Source organism: Trematomus bernacchii, unplaced genomic scaffold (genome assembly GCF_902827165.1).
Source record: "Trematomus bernacchii unplaced genomic scaffold, fTreBer1.1, whole genome shotgun sequence".
NCBI lineage: Eukaryota > Metazoa > Chordata > Actinopteri > Perciformes > Nototheniidae > Trematomus > Trematomus bernacchii.
Genome location: NW_022987689.1, coordinates 4,965,525 through 4,983,812, shown reverse-complemented (window position 1 = coordinate 4,983,812; position 18,288 = coordinate 4,965,525). Strand labels below are relative to the sequence as shown.

At 43.0% G+C, this 18,288-nt stretch overlaps 1 protein-coding gene across 1 annotated transcript; it reads right to left on the bottom strand.

Moving 5' to 3' along the window:
• Nucleotides 1-5,104: 5,104 nt before the first annotated feature.
• LOC117488565 lies at nt 5,105-11,138 on the bottom strand. The gene is made up of 5 exons (XM_034137558.1): nt 10,674-11,138; nt 10,418-10,555; nt 10,214-10,332; nt 9,678-9,845; nt 5,105-5,287 (listed from the first exon to the last, which is right to left on the bottom strand). The coding sequence occupies exons 1-5, from the start codon at nt 10,966-10,968 to the stop codon at nt 5,105-5,107; spliced, it is 903 nt and encodes a 300-aa protein (XP_033993449.1). The 5' UTR covers nt 10,969-11,138.
• Nucleotides 11,139-18,288: the final 7,150 nt, after the last annotated feature.

Genomic DNA, 18,288 nt, shown 5'->3' with positions numbered 1-18,288 from the left:
TAAATGTCATTTTCTCAATATGGACTGTTCACTCATTCACAAATCAAATGAGACTTCTTGAAGAGCCTGGAATAAAGAGTCTCTTGGGTAGTTGAAGGTTAAAAAAAAAGCACAAACTGGAAAACGTCTCTGTTCAAAACTTTTATTAGAACTGTTTAAGTAAGGTAGCGTGGAGGAGGAAAAGGAGGCAGCAATGATATGGGCAAGTGAACATGGGGATGAAAAGGAGGATGGGGTGCCGGAGTAAGAGGGGGATCTGGTTTCACAGTGTTAGCTGGAGTGGTTGGATATTGGGGATGGGAGGGATCGTAGGGTAAAGATGATAGTAAGGCATAGATGGGGGAAGCTGCGATAAGGTTTTTTTTAGCCTTTAGTTGTAGTAGTTTTTGGCTTCGTAGCTGGATAAAGAGGATTAAAGGGAGGATACATCGGCATATATTGTGGAAACGGCATCTGAGCGTATTGAGGCATCTGAGGCAGGACAGGAATTTTAGTCGCCTTTGCAGTTGTAGGCCGTGTGGTCGTTGCTGTTGTTGTCTCCAGCATCTTAGGGTATTGACGCATCAGATGGTATTGAGGCATCTGAGCGTATTGAGGCATCTGAGCGTATTGAGGCATCTGAGCGTATTGAGGCATCTGAGCGTATTGACGCATCAGAGGGTTTTGACGCATCAGAGGGTATTGACGCATCAGAGGGTACTGAGGCATCTGAGCGTATTGAGGCATCTGAGCGTATTGAGGCATCTGAGCGTATTGAGGCATCTGAGGGTATTGAGGCATCTGAGGGTATTGACGCATCAGAGGGTTTTGAGGCATCAGAGGGTGAGGCATCAGGGGTTTGGGTGAGGCATCAGAGGGTTTTGGGGGGTTTTGAGGCATCAGAGGGTTTGGGGGGGTTTTGAGGCATCAGAGGGTTTGGGGGGTTTTGAGGCATCAGAGGGTTTGGGGGGTTTTGAGGCATCAGAGGGTTTGAGGCATCTGGGGGTTTTGAGGCATCTGGGGGTTTTGAGGCATCTGGGGGTTTTGAGGCATCTGGGGGTTTTGAGGCATCTGGGGGTTTGAGGCATCTGGGGGTTTTGAGGCATTGGGGGTTTTGAGGCATCTGGGGGTTTTGAGGCATCTGGGGTTTGGAGGCATCTGGGTTTTGAGGCATCTGGGGGTTTTGAAGGCATCAGAGCGTATTGAGGCATCAGAGGCATTGCAGGGAATTTTAGGAATTTGAGTCGCCTTTGCAGTTGGGGGCCGTGTGGTCGTTGCCTCAGGCATCTTAGGGTTTTGAGGCATCGGAGGGTATTGAGGCATCGGAAGGTTTTGAGGCATCTCATGGTATTGAGGCATCTCATGGTATTGAGGCATCTGAGGGTTTCAGGCATCAGAGGGGTTTGAGGCATCAGAGGGGTTTGAGGCATCAGAGGGGTTTGAGGCATCAGAGGGGTTTGAGGCATCAGAGGGGTTTTGCAGGCATCAGAGGGGTTTGGAGGCATAGAGGGGTTTGAGCATCAGAGGGTTTGAGGCATCAGAGGGGTTTGAGGCATCAGAGGGGTTTGAGGCATCAGAGGGGTTTGAGGCATCAGAGGGGTTTGAGGCATCAGAGGGGTTTGAGGCATCAGAGGGGTTTGAGGCATCAGAGGGGTTTTGAGGCATCAGAGGGGTTTGAGGCATCAGAGGGGTTTGAGGCATCAGAGGGGTTTGAGGCATCAGAGGGGTTTGAGGCATCAGAGGGGTTTGAGGCATCAGAGGGGTTTGAGGCATCAGAGGGTTTGAGGCATCAGAGGGTTTTGAGGCATCTGGGGGTTTTGAGGCATCTGAGGGTTTTGAGGCATCTGAGGGTTTTGAGGCATCTGGGGGTTTTGAGGCATCTGGGGGTTTTGAGGCATCTGGGGGTTTTGAGGCATTTGAGCGTATTGAGGCATCAGAGGGTTCTGAGGGTTTTGAGGCATCTGAGGGTTTTGAGGCATCTGAGGGTTTTGAGGCATCTGAGGGTTTTGAGGCATCTGAGGGTTTTGAGGCATCTGGGGGTTTTGAGGCATCAGAGGCATCTGAGGGTTTTGAGGCATCTGGGGGTTTTGAGGCATCAGAGGGTTCTGAGGGTTTTGAGGCATCTGGGGGTTTTGAGGCATCTGGGGGGTTTTGAGGCATCTGGGGGTTTTGAGGCATCTGGGGGTTTTGAGGCATCTGGGGGTTTTGAGGCATCTGGGGGTTTTTGAGGCATCTGGGGGTTTTGAGGCATCTGGGGGTTTTGAGGCATCTGGGGGTTTTGAGGCATCTGGGGGTTTTGAGGCATCTGGGGGGTTTTGAGGCATTTGAGGGTTTTGAGGCATCAGAGCGTATTGAGGCATCAGAGGCAGTGCAGGAATTTTAGGAATTTGAGTCGCCTTTGCAGTTGTAGGCTGTGTGGTCGTTGCCTCAGGCATCTTAGGGTTTTGAGGCATCTGAGGGTTTTGAGGCATCTGAGGGTTTTGAGGCATCTGGGGGTTTTGAGGCATCTGGGGGTTTGAGGCATCTGGGGGTTTTGAGGCATCTGGGGGTTTTGAGGCATCTGGGGGTTTTGAGGCATCTGGGGGTTTTGAGGCATCAGAGGGTTTTGAGGCATCAGAGGGTTTTGAGGCATCAGAGGCATCTCAGGGTTTTGAGGCATCTCAGGGTTTTGAGGCATCTCAGGGTTTTGAGGCATCTGGGGGTTTTGAGGCATCTGGGGGTTTTGAGGCATCTGGGGGTTTTGAGGCATCTGGGGGTTTTGAGGCATCTGGGGGTTTTGAGGCATCTGGGGGTTTTGAGGCATCTGGGGGTTTTGAGGCATCTGGGGGTTTTGAGGCATCTGGGGGTTTGAGGCATCTGGGGGTTTTGAGGCATCTGGGGTTTTGAGGCATCTGGGGGTTTTGAGGCATCTGGGGGTTTTGAGGCATCTGGGGGTTTTGAGGCATCTGGGGGTTTTGAGGCATCTGGGGGGTTTTGAGGCATCTGGGGGTTTTGAGGCATCTGGGGGTTTTGAGGCATCTGAGGGTTTTGAGGCATCTGAGGGTTTTGAGGCATCTGAGGGTTTTGAGGCATCTGAGCTACAGTGGAATTTAGGGAAGTCGTTTTGGAAGCAGGAGGTGAGGCAGGAGGTGAGGCAGGAGGTGAGGCAGGAGGTGAGGCAGGAGGTGAGGCAGGAGGTGAGGCAGGTTTGGAACACCAGAGAGAGACTGGAATTCCTTGCCAACGCATCGGGAGTACATAACTTCCACCCTTTGGGAGAAAAACACACAATTAGAAACAGCAAGGAATCACACAAACCTGTCAATGTTACAATCTGACTGCACAAGGCAAACGATTAATCTCATGCTATATTTTCTAAATAGATCATCATGATGAAACATATTTAAATGTCGGTCCCCATCCAAAAAACATATTTAATCAGTACATTTGAAAGCAAGCGAAAAACAACTCGCATTTGAAAAGCTGAAAACACATTTTCGCTTGAGATCAATATGACGCAGATTAAAAATTTCATTTTTTTAGCTCTCGTTACACCATTCATAACTATAACAATTCACAGCACTAGCCATCATATTTTTAAACTCACTTCCTCACTCTTTAAATCAGTTTCACATTACCTCTTGAACCATGTTGCAGCCATCATAGGGAACCAACATGACAAGTGCATATGAGTTCCTCTGCATGCTGTAGCCACAGGTAGACGGGACCTGGGACAGAGGCATTGGAGGTGCATTTCCTGTGGGGTAAAAAGGTTCAGTGTTTATATCATTGGTAGAGATTAATCAAGTCTACATTTGGGATATTATGGCTATTAATTTACCTTGTTCTACCGCAAATTGTGAAATTCCTGATCCAACCACTCTGAACTTCAACTGGCCCGAACCACACTGCAGTGAGGGCGACATGCTCATCCATGACGAGTCTTTGGGACTGGCGACTTGTGTTGGGCTCATCCAGCCTGAAGGCAAATATAATATATATATATTTTTTTCTTTCAATAGTTTGTACTTTAAAGAGAAGCAAAACAATTCAAGCAAAATAACAAACCCTTCAATACGTAATCAAAAATATTTTTACCTGCAGAGTCTGCTTGATAATCACCTTCATCCTCCACATAAGCGTTTGAGGATGACTTCTTGGTCCCGTCTGTGACTTGAGAATCAAGTCCTGACCCTTTTTCAAAAGCTCTCCCGAAAACAATTGTCCCCTCTTGGAAGCCATTTGTTGTTTCGGCATCTTTTCTCCCTTCTCGTCTTTCTCTTTTCTTCAGACGATAACAATCTATAGTTTGCGCAAAATAACACGTCAGAATAACAGCTGCAGCCAGGTAAACACCGGCGCCTTTTCTCTTGCGTGTCATCCTGTTGCACATGACTGCTGGTAATGTGAAGAGATGAGATAACTTTCTTTGCCGCAACTATTTGAGCATCAGCAGGTGCTGTGACAACCAATACAGCTGTGATACTGTAGGTGCTCATAGGATTCCCATTCTTTAAAATCAAACTCACTGCGGGTGGAGAGCACTTGGCAATGAAGCATGAGACAGGGATTTTAATACTGGCACATATTACCACCAGGCAGCCAATCAACAAGGCAGGTGCAGCCTCAGCTAATGCTTGCACCTGTGTTCAATTAGCTTGCAACAGGTGGGCCTCGTTAAGACTTGTATAATGTCTACACAGTAAGCCCTGTATATTGATCATGTAGATCAGGGGTGCCCAATACGTCGATCGCAAAGGTAGTGTGGGTAGATCGCATGGCATTGAAGAGCAAATGCGGCGCACCTTTATGCGCTTAAGAGGCGCTATTGGTGTAAGCGCTCCACAGTTTCTCCGCCGCTGTGAGGTTCCGGCGCTCGCAGTTCACTAGCACCGTTGGTTTCAAAGGCATGCTATTATTACAAATCCAATCCAATCCACTTTATTTGTATAGCACATAATAAAAACAGAGGGTTTACCAAAGTGCTTCACACCAAACATAACATAATAAAATATAATATTACAATAATAGATAAAAGGCACACATAAGAAAATATAAAAGGATAAAAGGCACACATAAGAATTAATACACGGTACATAAAGGCTATGGACATACAATAAAAGCATAACAATCCATAAAACATAGCTCAGACTGACTCGAAAGCGAGGGAAAAGAGGTGGGTCTTTGGACGAGACTTAAAAGTTTGGAGGGTGGGCGACAATTTGACATGCGGGGGCAGGTCGTTCCAGAGCCTGAGGGCTACCGCTGAGAAGGCTCGATCTCCCCTGTTCTTTTTCTTGGTTTTAGGGACTACCAGCAGCAGCTGAAGCTAAATGAAGTCACAAGAATGATAGAGACATAACAATACAGTATTTATTTGGGCATGGCTACTATAATTGTTGATGGCCAAATATTTCATAGAAGTAACACAACTCTGCTCACATTTCAGGGTTTTTCTTTGACTTAAGAGGGAAAATATCCCTCAATATAAAATTGTTTTTACGATAAGCTTCTTAACAATTACTATCATGTTTACATAACAGTAGACTAGATACAACTCATATGATGTAATTAGGACACTTATAAAATAGAAAAACGTATTTACTATATTGCTCCAATACTTTAAATGTTAAAGGGTTGTGAGGATAAACAAGAACAGCAGTACATCCAAAGACAATGGAAAAAAAAACGTGGAAATATACCAAGAATGTCTACACATCCTCAATTGCTAACCTATTATATTTAAAAGATGTTCTCACCTCGAGTATTCTTAATATAAGACATTCCCCATTGTTATTTTCCCCGACTTGACAGGAAAGGGGAAAAAACGAGCAATTCATTATTTCCCCAGAATCTTTATTCACGAAGCGCTATACAAGTTGTATTCAAAAGTATACAAACAACTTTGCACAAGCTTGAGAATGCAAAGTCCATTAAGTCCTTTCAGAGTTCAAATAAAAACATATCCCGATTATTCATCATTTTGTGTAATGTATCATACGGTTTGATTTCGATAACAAACCAATGAATGCAAGGGAAGAGTCTGGCTATTTTGATTTGTTAATCTACTTTGACCCACAATAATTAGATGTATAACAATGCTTTCTCTTATTTAGAAGACAAAATATGTATCTTCACATCAAGGAAAGTCAATCAGACGGTAACGGGATGGTGAACATGCATCAGTGTCCCAGCCTGACTTGGACCAGAGATGTCGTTTTATGGTTAGTTCCATAATTTGAAAGAAACAATACACAGGTGTTAAGGACACTCTGTAGGATAAAAGGTTTTGCTTCTATCATTGTTGACATTTCACTTGAATAATTAAGGATCTCACCTGTCAAGTCATTTTTAGTTGTATGAAGGCTACTTTTACAATATAACATCTACATGTGTAGTTTGAACACTTATGACCTAGTGTTAGACCACATATTTGGTAATGCTTACTCCAGTTTACAAAACCAAAAAGAGAAAAATGCTGAAGGTTCATTGTTTTGATTTGCATAACTGCCCAAAGTTGTAAATGCTCCTTTTCAGAGTTGGTGTATGTAATGAGTGAAGCCAGCGTCCCTCACACAGCAGATGTTAATTATTTTAGGAAAGGATATGATGGAACTTTACCTTTGACTGAAATACATTTTCAAAAATACAACCCTTTTATAGCTTGTTCACAAAAGGAAAGCTAGTGTGAACACAAAAGGTTCCAATTCAAAACCTACTAAGAAATGGTTGAGCAATGATGCCACCATGTGGACACAAAGCCACACTATGACAACACTTCAAATGCCAAACATTAATTGAATTTATAAATGTAGGAATTTAAAGTGTGCACTTTAAGTTAATCATTTGTTAGCACAACTTTTCTGTTTAAATTAAATGTCATTTTCTCAATATGGACTGTTCACTCATTCACAAATCAAATGAGACTTCTTGAAGAGCCTGGAATAAAGAGTCTCTTGGGTAGTTGAAGGTTTAAAAAAAAGCACAAACTGGAAAACGTCTCTGTTCAAAACTTTTATTAGAACTGTTTAAGTAAGGTAGCGTGGAGGAGGAAAAGGAGGCAGCAATGATATGGGCAAGTGAACATGGGGATGAAAAGGAGGATGGGGTGCCGGAGTAAGAGGGGGATCTGGTTTCACAGTGTTAGCTGGAGTGGTTGGATATTGGGGATGGGAGGGATCGTAGGGTAAAGATGATAGTAAGGCATAGATGGGGGAAGCTGCGATAAGGTTTTTTTTAGCCTTTAGTTGTAGTAGTTTTTGGCTTCGTAGCTGGATAAAGAGGATTAAAGGGAGGATACATCGGCATATATTGTGGAAACGGCATCTGAGCGTATTGAGGCATCTGAGGCAGGACAGGAATTTTAGTCGCCTTTGCAGTTGTAGGCCGTGTGGTCGTTGCTGTTGTTGTCTCCAGCATCTTAGGGTATTGACGCATCAGATGGTATTGAGGCATCTGAGCGTATTGAGGCATCTGAGCGTATTGAGGCATCTGAGCGTATTGAGGCATCTGAGCGTATTGAGGCATCTGAGCGTATTGACGCATCAGAGGGTTTTGACGCATCAGAGGGTATTGACGCATCAGAGGGTACTGAGGCATCTGAGCGTATTGAGGCATCTGAGCGTATTGAGGCATCTGAGCGTATTGAGGCATCTGAGGGTATTGAGGCATCTGAGGGTATTGACGCATCAGAGGGTTTTGAGGCATCAGAGGGTTTTGAGGCATCAGAGGGTTTTGGGGGTTTTGAGGCATCAGAGGGTTTGGGGGGTTTTGAGGCATCAGAGGGTTTGGGGGGGTTTTGACGCATCTGGGGGATTTGAGGCATCTGGGGGTTTTGAGGCATCTGGGGGTTTTGAGGCATCTGGGGGTTTTGAGGCATCTGGGGGTTTTGAGGCATCTGGGGGTTTTGAGGCATCTGGGGGTTTTGAGGCATCTGGGGGTTTTGAGGCATCTGGGGGGTTTTGAGGCATCAGAGCGTATTGAGGCATCAGAGCGTATTGAGGCATCAGAGGCAGTGCAGGAATTTTAGGAATTTGAGTCGCCTTTGCAGTTGGGGGCCGTGTGGTCGTTGCCTCAGGCATCTTAGGGTTTTGAGGCATCGGAGGGTATTGAGGCATCGGAAGGTATTGAGGCATCTCATGGTATTGAGGCATCTGAGGGTTTTCAGGCATCTGAGGGGTTTGAGGCATCAGAGGGGTTTGAGGCATCAGAGGGGTTTGAGGCATCAGAGGGGTTTGAGGCATCAGAGGGGTTTGAGGCATCAGAGGGGTTTGAGGCATCAGAGGGGTTTGAGGCATCAGAGGGGTTTGAGGCATCAGAGGGGTTTGAGGCATCAGAGGGGTTTGAGGCATCAGAGGGGTTTGAGGCATCAGAGGGGTTTGAGGCATCAGAGGGGTTTTGAGGCATCAGAGGGGTTTGAGGCATCTGGGGGTTTTGAGGCATCTGAGGGTTTTGAGGCATCTGAGGGTTTTGAGGCATCTGGGGGTTTTGAGGCATCTGGGGGTTTTGAGGCATCTGGGGGTTTTGAGGCATTTGAGCGTATTGAGGCATCTGAGCGTATTGAGGCATCAGAGGGTTCTGAGGGTTTTGAGGCATCTGAGGGTTTTGAGGCATCTGAGGGTTTGAGGCATCTGAGGGTTTTGAGGCATCTGAGGGTTTTGAGGCATCTGGGGGTTTTGAGGCATCAGAGGGTTCTGAGGGTTTTGAGGCATCTGAGGGTTTTGAGGCATCTGGGGGTTTTGAGGCATCTGGGGGTTTTGAGGCATCTGGGGGTTTTGAGGCATCTGGGGGTTTTGAGGCATCTGGGGGTTTTGAGGCATCTGGGGGTTTTGAGGCATCTGGGGGTTTTGAGGCATCTGGGGGTTTTGAGGCATCTGGGGGTTTTGAGGCATCTGGGGGTTTTGAGGCATCTGGGGGTTTTGAGGCATCTGGGGGTTTTGAGGCATCTGGGGGTTTTGAGGCATCTGGGGGTTTTGAGGCATTTGAGGGTTTTGAGGCATCAGAGCGTATTGAGGCATCAGAGGCAGTGCAGGAATTTTAGGAATTTGAGTCGCCTTTGCAGTTGTAGGCTGTGTGGTCGTTGCCTCAGGCATCTTAGGGTTTTGAGGCATCTGAGGGTTTTGAGGCATCTGGGGGTTTTGAGGCATCTGGGGGTTTTGAGGCATCTGGGGGTTTTGAGGCATCTGGGGGTTTTGAGGCATCTGGGGGTTTTGAGGCATCTGGGGGTTTTGAGGCATCTGGGGGTTTTGAGGCATCAGAGGGTTTTGAGGCATCAGAGGGTTTTGAGGCATCAGAGGGTTCTGAGGGTTTTGAGGCATCTGAGGGTTTTGAGGCATCTGAGGGTTTTGAGGCATCTCAGGGTTTTGAGGCATCTCAGGGTTTTGAGGCATCTCAGGGTTTTGAGGCATCTGGGGGTTTGAGGCATCTGGGGGTTTTGAGGCATCTGGGGGTTTTGAGGCATCTGGGGGTTTGAGGCATCTGGGGGTTTTGAGGCATCTGGGGGTTTGAGGCATCTGGGGGTTTTGAGGCATCTGGGGGTTTTGAGGCATCTGGGGGTTTTGAGGCATCTGGGGGTTTTGAGGCATCTGGGGGTTTTGAGGCATCTGGGGGTTTTGAGGCATCTGGGGGTTTTGAGGCATCTGGGGGTTTTGAGGCATCTGAGGGTTTTGAGGCATCTGAGGGTTTTGAGGCATCTGAGGGTTTTGAGGCATCTGAGCTACAGTGGAATTTAGGGAAGTCGTTTTGGAAGCAGGAGGTGAGGCAGGAGATGAGGCAGGAGGTGAGGCAGGAGGTGAGGCAGGAGGTGAGGCAGGAGGTGAGGCAGGTTTGGAACACCAGAGAGAGACTGGAATTCCTTGCCAACGCATCGGGAGTACATAACTTCCACCCTTTGGGAGAAAAACACACAATTAGAAACAGCAAGGAATCACACAAACCTGTCAATGTTACAATCTGACTGCACAAGGCAAACGATTAATCTCATGCTATATTTTCTAAATAGATCATCATGATGAAACATATTTAAATGTCGGTCCCCATCCAAAAAACATATTTAATCAGTACATTTGAAAGCAAGCGAAAAACAACTCGCATTTGAAAAGCTGAAAACACATTTTCGCTTGAGATCAATATGACGCAGATTAAAAATTTCATTTTTTTAGCTCTCGTTACACCATTCATAACTATAACAATTCACAGCACTAGCCATCATATTTTTAAACTCACTTCCTCACTCTTTAAATCAGTTTCACATTACCTCTTGAACCATGTTGCAGCCATCATAGGGAACCAACATGACAAGTGCATATGAGTTCCTCTGCATGCTGTAGCCACAGGTAGACGGGACCTGGGACAGAGGCATTGGAGGTGCATTTCCTGTGGGGGTAAAAAGGTTCAGTGTTTATATCATTGGTAGAGATTAATCAAGTCTACATTTGGGATATTATGGCTATTAATTTACCTTGTTCTACCGCAAATTGTGAAATTCCTGATCCCACCACTCTGAACTTCAACTGGCCCGAACCACACTGCAGTGAGGGCGACATGCTCATCCATGACGAGTCTTTGGGACTGGCGACTTGTGTTGGGCTCATCCAGCCTGAAGGCAAATATAATATATATATTTTTTTTCTTTCAATAGTTTGTACTTTAAAGAGAAGCAAAACAATTCAAGCAAAATAACAAACCCTTCAATACGTAATCAAAAATATTTTTACCTGCAGAGTCTGCTTGATAATCACCTTCATCCTCCACATAAGCGTTTGAGGATGACTTCTTGGTCCCGTCTGTGACTTGAGAATCAAGTCCTGACCCTTTTTCAAAAGCTCTCCCGAAAACAATTGTCCCCTCTTGGAAGCCATTTGTTGTTTCGGCATCTTTTCTCCCTTCTCGTCTTTCTCTTTTCTTCAGACGATAACAATCTATAGTTTGCGCAAAATAACACGTCAGAATAACAGCTGCAGCCAGGTAAACACCGGCGCCTTTTCTCTTGCGTGTCATCCTGTTGCACATGACTGCTGGTAATGTGAAGAGATGAGATAACTTTCTTTGCCGCAACTATTTGAGCATCAGCAGGTGCTGTGACAACCAATACAGCTGTGATACTGTAGGTGCTCATAGGATTCCCATTCTTTAAAATCAAACTCACTGCGGGTGGAGAGCACTTGGCAATGAAGCATGAGACAGGGATTTTAATACTGGCACATATTACCACCAGGCAGCCAATCAACAAGGCAGGTGCAGCCTCAGCTAATGCTTGCACCTGTGTTCAATTAGCTTGCAACAGGTGGGCCTCGTTAAGACTTGTATAATGTCTACACAGTAAGCCCTGTATATTGATCATGTAGATCAGGGGTGCCCAATACGTCGATCGCAAAGGTAGTGTGGGTAGATCGCATGGCATTGAAGAGCAAATGCGGCGCACCTTTATGCGCTTAAGAGGCGCTATTGGTGTAAGCGCTCCACAGTTTCTCCGCCGCTGTGAGGTTCCGGCGCTCGCAGTTCACTAGCACCGTTGGTTTCAAAGGCATGCTATTATTACAAATCCAATCCAATCCACTTTATTTGTATAGCACATAATAAAAACAGAGGGTTTACCAAAGTGCTTCACACCAAACATAACATAATAAAATATAATATTACAATAATAGATAAAAGGCACACATAAGAAAATATAAAAGGATAAAAGGCACACATAAGAATTAATACACGGTACATAAAGGCTATGGACATACAATAAAAGCATAACAATCCATAAAACATAGCTCAGACTGACTCGAAAGCGAGGGAAAAGAGGTGGGTCTTTGGACGAGACTTAAAAGTTTGGAGGGTGGGCGACAATTTGACATGCGGGGGCAGGTCGTTCCAGAGCCTGAGGGCTACCGCTGAGAAGGCTCGATCTCCCCTGTTCTTTTTCTTGGTTTTAGGGACTACCAGCAGCAGCTGAAGCTAAATGAAGTCACAAGAATGATAGAGACATAACAATACAGTATTTATTTGGGCATGGCTACTATAATTGTTGATGGCCAAATATTTCATAGAAGTAACACAACTCTGCTCACATTTCAGGGTTTTTCTTTGACTTAAGAGGGAAAATATCCCTCAATATAAAATTGTTTTTACGATAAGCTTCTTAACAATTACTATCATGTTTACATAACAGTAGACTAGATACAACTCATATGATGTAATTAGGACACTTATAAAATAGAAAAACGTATTTACTATATTGCTCCAATACTTTAAATGTTAAAGGGTTGTGAGGATAAACAAGAACAGCAGTACATCCAAAGACAATGGAAAGAAAACGTGGAAATATACCAAGAATGTCTACACATCCTCAATTGCTAACCTATTATATTTAAAAGATGTTCTCACCTCGAGTATTCTTAATATAAGACATTCCCCATTGTTATTTTCCCCGACTTGACAGGAAAGGGGAAAAAACGAGAAATTAATTATTTCCCAAGAATCTTTATTCACGAAGCGCTATACAAGTTGTATTCAAAAGTATACAAACAACTTTGCACAAGCTTGAGAATGCAAAGTCCATTAAGTCCTTTCAGAGTTCAAATAAAAACATATCCCGATTCTTGGTTCTTCATCATTTTGTGTAATGTATCATACGGTTTGATTTAGATAAACCAATGAATGCAAGGGAAGAGTCTGACTATTTTGATTTGTTAATCTACTTTGACCCACAATAATTAGATGTATAACAATGCTTTCCCTTATTTAGAAGACAAAATATGTATCTTCACATCAAGGAAAGTCAATCAGACGGTAACGGGATGGTGAACATGCATCAGTGTCCCAGCCTGACTTGGACCAGAGATGTCGTTTTATGGTTAGTTCCATAATTTGAAAGAAACAATACACAGGTGTTAAGGACACTCTGTAGGATAAAAGGTTTTGCTTCTATCATTGTTGACATTTCACTTGAATAATTAAGGATCTCACCTGTTAAGTCATTTTTAGTTGTATGAAGGCTACTTTTACAATATGACATCTACATGTGTAGTTTGAACACTTATGACCTAGTGTTAGACCACATATTTAGTAATGCTTACTCCAGTTTACAAAACCAAAAAGAGACAAATGCTGAAGGTTCATTGTTTTGATTTGCAGAACTGCCCAAAGTTGTAAATGCTCCTTTTCAGAGTTGGTGTATGTACAGATGGAGCGTCTTATTTTGGACAGTTTAAAACGCGAGGGTCGTGATTGGTTCGTGCACGTTCCGTGATGGCCGGCCGGCCCCCAGTCTGACTTGATACCGCCCCCGTGATAAATAAATTTAATTATTGTGAAGCCAGCTGCAATGGATCATTGATCCACCAGGGGGTGCAGTGGGGTTCCACACTGGAGTCATGTGTGGAGTCTTCGACAAACTGGATGTACAGTATGTCTGCTACTAATGTATAGCGGATCTTTGTTAAGATCCATATGTCACGGATAGGATCATAGTCTGTGCTAAATAAGACATGTAATCATTTACAAAACATCACCATGTTGTTATTTAACAAAATAATGTTGTTTAGTCGAAAAAAACGAACGAGCCGGCTCTCCCGATTTGTAATCCTAATTTAATCATCATCATTGATGTTTATGTTCGCCGAATTGACATGAAATCACTGACAAATATGAATATTCTGTATTCAACTTCATTGAAACGATCAGGATGGGTGTTATTTTTCCCCACAATGACCAAGTCGCTGCAAATTATTCCGTTTATTACATGGCCACATTCTCAACAAAGTAACGTAACGAAACATTCTGTATTCCTTGCTTACTTCCTTAAACCTTTTCTCCTCCTTATCTCTTTCATGACTTTTTATTTAATGCTTTTGAATGTTTTGAAATTATGAATGTACAGTAAGGCATAGTAATCATAGATAACACGGCAGGGTTCGTTACAGTTTGTTTTCATCTGATTTCAAATATTTCAAATGTCTGAAGTTAATAAATACATTCTCAGTGTTCAAGTCAATAATAGTCATATAAGAAAAGTACTGATCTAATAACAGAGATTTTATAAGGACTTTTCAATGTTCGACATCGCTCATGTGAAATACAGTAAACTGGATGTTGTGGTGCCGAGAGACGGGAGTCGGAGGCGGGGTATCAAAAGTACAAGCTAAACTTTTATTTAGCATCTGAACACACTTGTAAACAACTTCATGCCCGGGAAGCGAAGACCCGGCGGAAACAGCTGGTCTGGTTCACTAAAATGTCCGTGCGGATCAATACCCCAACCCATAGATCCGTGGGTGAATAATGTCAATCATCACAATGTACAGTATGTCTGGTGCTAATGTATAGCGGATCTTTGTTAAGATCCATATGTCACGGATAGGATCATAGTCTGGATCATAGTCTGTGCTAAATAAGACATGTAATCATTTACAAAACATCACCATGTTGTTATGCGCATGTGCGAGATGTTATGCATGTGCGCATGTTATGCGCAAGTGCGAGATGGTCCGCCATATTGCACAACTCCGTACGGCAACCCAACTAGGACACTTGACGTCTAGACCGTCTTGACGGCTGGCCAATATGCGAATATGCATTGCGCATGCGCGAGTCTTATGATCTTATTAGGTGAGTTAGGTGAGTTAATTATTAGTTGTTAGTTAATTAGGTGAGTCTTATTAGGATATTAATGCCATACATGTTTGCATACATATGTATTCAGTATGATAGCTGTCTAACAGAAGTTAAATCCATTTCTCACTTATTCTGACAATGTACTTAACCCCAAATAAAAGAACCCAATTAAAATAGTTGTTAAATAATGGGTGAAGTCACGTTGTAATAACAATAACTCATCTCTCTCGGTTTTTTTTGTTTTCTTTGTGTGCTTTGCCAAAAGCCACTGTGTCAAATGTCCTAGTTGGGTTGCCGTACGGAGTTGTGCAATATGGCGGACCATCTCGCACATGCGCAGTACCGATCGGGCAGGCGAACGGATCGGGTAGTGACAGCTGTAATAGTTTGTTTAGAAATCCTAGAAACACTTTATGAACAGGGTTGGGAGGGTTACTTTGTAAATGTAATCAGTTACTGATTACTGAATACATGGCTCTGAAAGCATCCGAATACAGTTACAGTTACGTGTTTAAAAAAAGTAACGTAATCAGATTACTTTTAGATTACTTTTGGATTACTTTCTTTATCCATCACAGATGAGAATATAATAAAACAAATACAAAGAGGAAACAATTTGATATGTCTACCATTTATTTTAGGAGTATTAATATTTTTTCAGATAGGATCATACTGTTAACTTAACATCTTGTCACAAGCTTTTTGGAAGAAAAGACTGACCCAAGAGGAGGAAAACACACACTTCAAGTCAGATCATCACCCTTAGCTATTTCAATTACCTCTCAAACAACCTAAACTAGTTATAAATGTTTATTTTAAATAAAGTCTTTATGACGCAGAATATGAATAATATGGGTCCGTTACAGTTTGTTTTCATCTGATTTCAAATAAACAAAGTCTTGGCTTTCAGAATATTTTTCCCCAAGAGCAATAAATCACCTTCTGTTAGAAGGTGCGACGGGGGAGGGGGGAGAGAGTTAGACGCTCGTGAATTGTAAACGGGGGGGGGGCCTCTCTGCACGGAGGAGCCGCAGAGAAGAGACACACGTTCACTAAGCCGAATCACAGTGATCTGCTATTTTAAAGTAAATTCAACACATATCGACCCTAAATATAGCATATATTAAGAACGAGAAAGTGTTAACATCGTTTTTTGTAAACATATGACAAATGTGCGAGGGTGATGACATCAGAGCATCGTCCTATGGGCTTAGCCCCGGACAGGTACAACAGGTATTCACTCAGATGGGGGTAGTTACCCATTTACATGTCAAAAAGCAACATACAGTAGGCGGGTGGGGGATGGTGAACGTTTACATTTATCTACAGAATACATTTCATTTAAGGGGAGCAGTTACTGAGAAGTATATAATGAGAACTGCTACCAATGGTGGCCTATTTAGTTTATTAAGAAATACATATTTTTAGCTTTTTTTTATCTGCAGTAGGAAATGGAGCGGACCTGCAGAGAGTAGCGACAGGGCTGGTCCAACCTGATCTGTAAAGTGATCTAAGTGCTATTCATATTCTTGACGGGAAGTGCAGTGTAAATGGGGGGCTTATATGCATTTGAAAAGCAATATAAATCACACAGTTCGTATACAATAGGCTTTAAAAGCACCATCGATAACCATTGCCCTTCTCCTATTCAAACCAAAAGAGAAAATGCAGATATTACACTCTGAAAAGAAAGGGTAGACATATCTGTACTCTTAGTGCCAAGTAGCTAAGCTATTCATTCGCAGAAATGTAAAGTGATCTATCTAAGTTCTATTCATATTCTTGACGGGAAGAGTTAGTATACAATAGGCTTTAAAAGCCTTCTCCAAATCAAACCAAGATATCTTGGGTCAGTCTTTTCTTCCAAAAAGCTTGTGACAAGTTGTGAAGTTAACAGGTATTCACTCAGAGGGGGGTCGGTGAACCGGGCAGAGTTTTTCACCGGTCAACGTGTTTGAGAGGTAATTGAAATAGCTAAGGGTGATGATCTGACATGCATATTTAAAGACATGTATGTATGTATAGCAACACCATGTGGCCATTCATAAAGCACTTTTTTGATCTGGCCGATAACTCTGAAGCATGGATTGCATGAATATAGCAACAACAACAACAACTCAAGAGATTCACTTTGTGTTCATTATGCATACAGTATAACTCGCCACCAGCCACTACTGGGTAACAACCATAAGCTGAAAACTTAACTGATGTTAAATACTGTTCAGTTGGGATTAAGGTTGTCAGTATAACAGCAGTCAATCTTGCCTCCTGCTTCATTATTTATTTAAAATGTGTCAATCATAGCCTTAGGTGCTGTTCCTGCGACCCAATGTCTATCTCTCAGAGGAGATGCAGTCATGATGGCTGACAACATTTGCCATTCAAAACAGTCAGCATTATTCTAAGATTTTTTTTTTTTTTTTTAAATAGGTTCCTTGATGATTACCTGGGTGTTTTCAGGCTCTATTTTATCTCTGCTCTGATGTTAGTCGGTTGCTTTGTTGCTTTTCTTGGACAAAGGGACACCAAATGTATCACATTAGTCTCATTCATGTCAGCGTGCACTTACCTTCAACATACCAAGGAAACAATGTATGTTTTGATAAATGAATGCTGTTTTGGGGTATATATCTGGATAGAACATATCCAACAGGATTAGATGTCCAACCCTTCATCATGTAATTGGTTTTAATCTATGAAGGACAGCCAAATATATTGTGTTGTTCGTGTGGCATTAGTTATCCATGTCCCAGACATTAATTAGGCATACATACACATATATGGTGATACATAAAATAAAGGAAGATTCCATCAAACAATATCTCTGGTGATGTTTAAATAAGAGTTCAGAAATGCACCCACTGCCCTCACCCAGTCCACCTAGAAGCACCAGTAACACTCAAACATAATTAGGGGTGCCATTCTGAGCAATTATGGAATTTAGTGGTCACATTGTCAGAATGATTTGGCCAGAGAGGAATGATTCAATTAATTCATCATGGGTCATTAGTCATGTTCTCCTTTGGCCAGCGGAAGAGGCAGTCCTGAAGGTACCAAATGACCAGTAAAGTGGAGAGTAATGCAATTTGATTTTAGAGTTATTAGATGGTGAGAGAGAGAGAGAAGGAGAAAGAGACAGAAAGACTGACATATACAGTAGACTAAGACAGACAGAGATGCAAACAGAGGGACACAAATTGTTTTCCTTATAATGTTTGTTTAGCTTTTCCTGTTGGGTTGTACAAAATATTCAGTGAATCACAAATACATAATGCCACAGGAAAGCTAAACTGGACAGTCAACTAAATCAATGTATAAACTTTATTGAGGCCTGTAATTAGTCAACTACAGGTCTCTTGGGTCAGTCTTTTCTTCCAAAAAGCTTGTGACAAGATGTTAAGTTAACAGGTATTCACTCAGAGGGGGGGCGGTGATTTATTGCTCTTTGGGCATTAAAAACAAGATTTTAACTTTAGTTTTTTATATAATATCTGCATTTTCTCTTGTGAAAAACTAAGTCTTAGTTTGGCCATAGTTATTTAATATATAGCGCCATCTCCTGGTTAAACCCTGAAATTGGAAAATAGTGGGAGGGCTTAACATTCCCACATACTGGTCTTTGGCAGGTCTTAGGCAGGTAACTGGCTGGTAGTAGGCAGGAAGCTGTATGCTGGCGTCCAAAATAAGATGCCCCATCTGTAATGAGTGAAGCCAGCGCCCCTCACA

Excerpts from the sequence above, each read along its gene's own strand:
- LOC117488565 (XM_034137558.1), bottom strand. The coding sequence starts at position 10,968 with ATGTGCAACAGGATGACACGCAAGAGAAAAGGCGCCGGTGTTTACCTG. Across the intron at positions 9,846-10,213 it reads GCTGCAACATGGTTCAAGAG|GGTGGAAGTTATGTACTCCC; the intron begins GTAATGTGAAAC and ends TTTCTCCCAAAG. Across the intron at positions 5,288-9,677 it reads CGACTTCCCTAAATTCCACT|CTTCAGCTGCTGCTGGTAGT; the intron begins GTAGCTCAGATG and ends GACTTCATTTAG.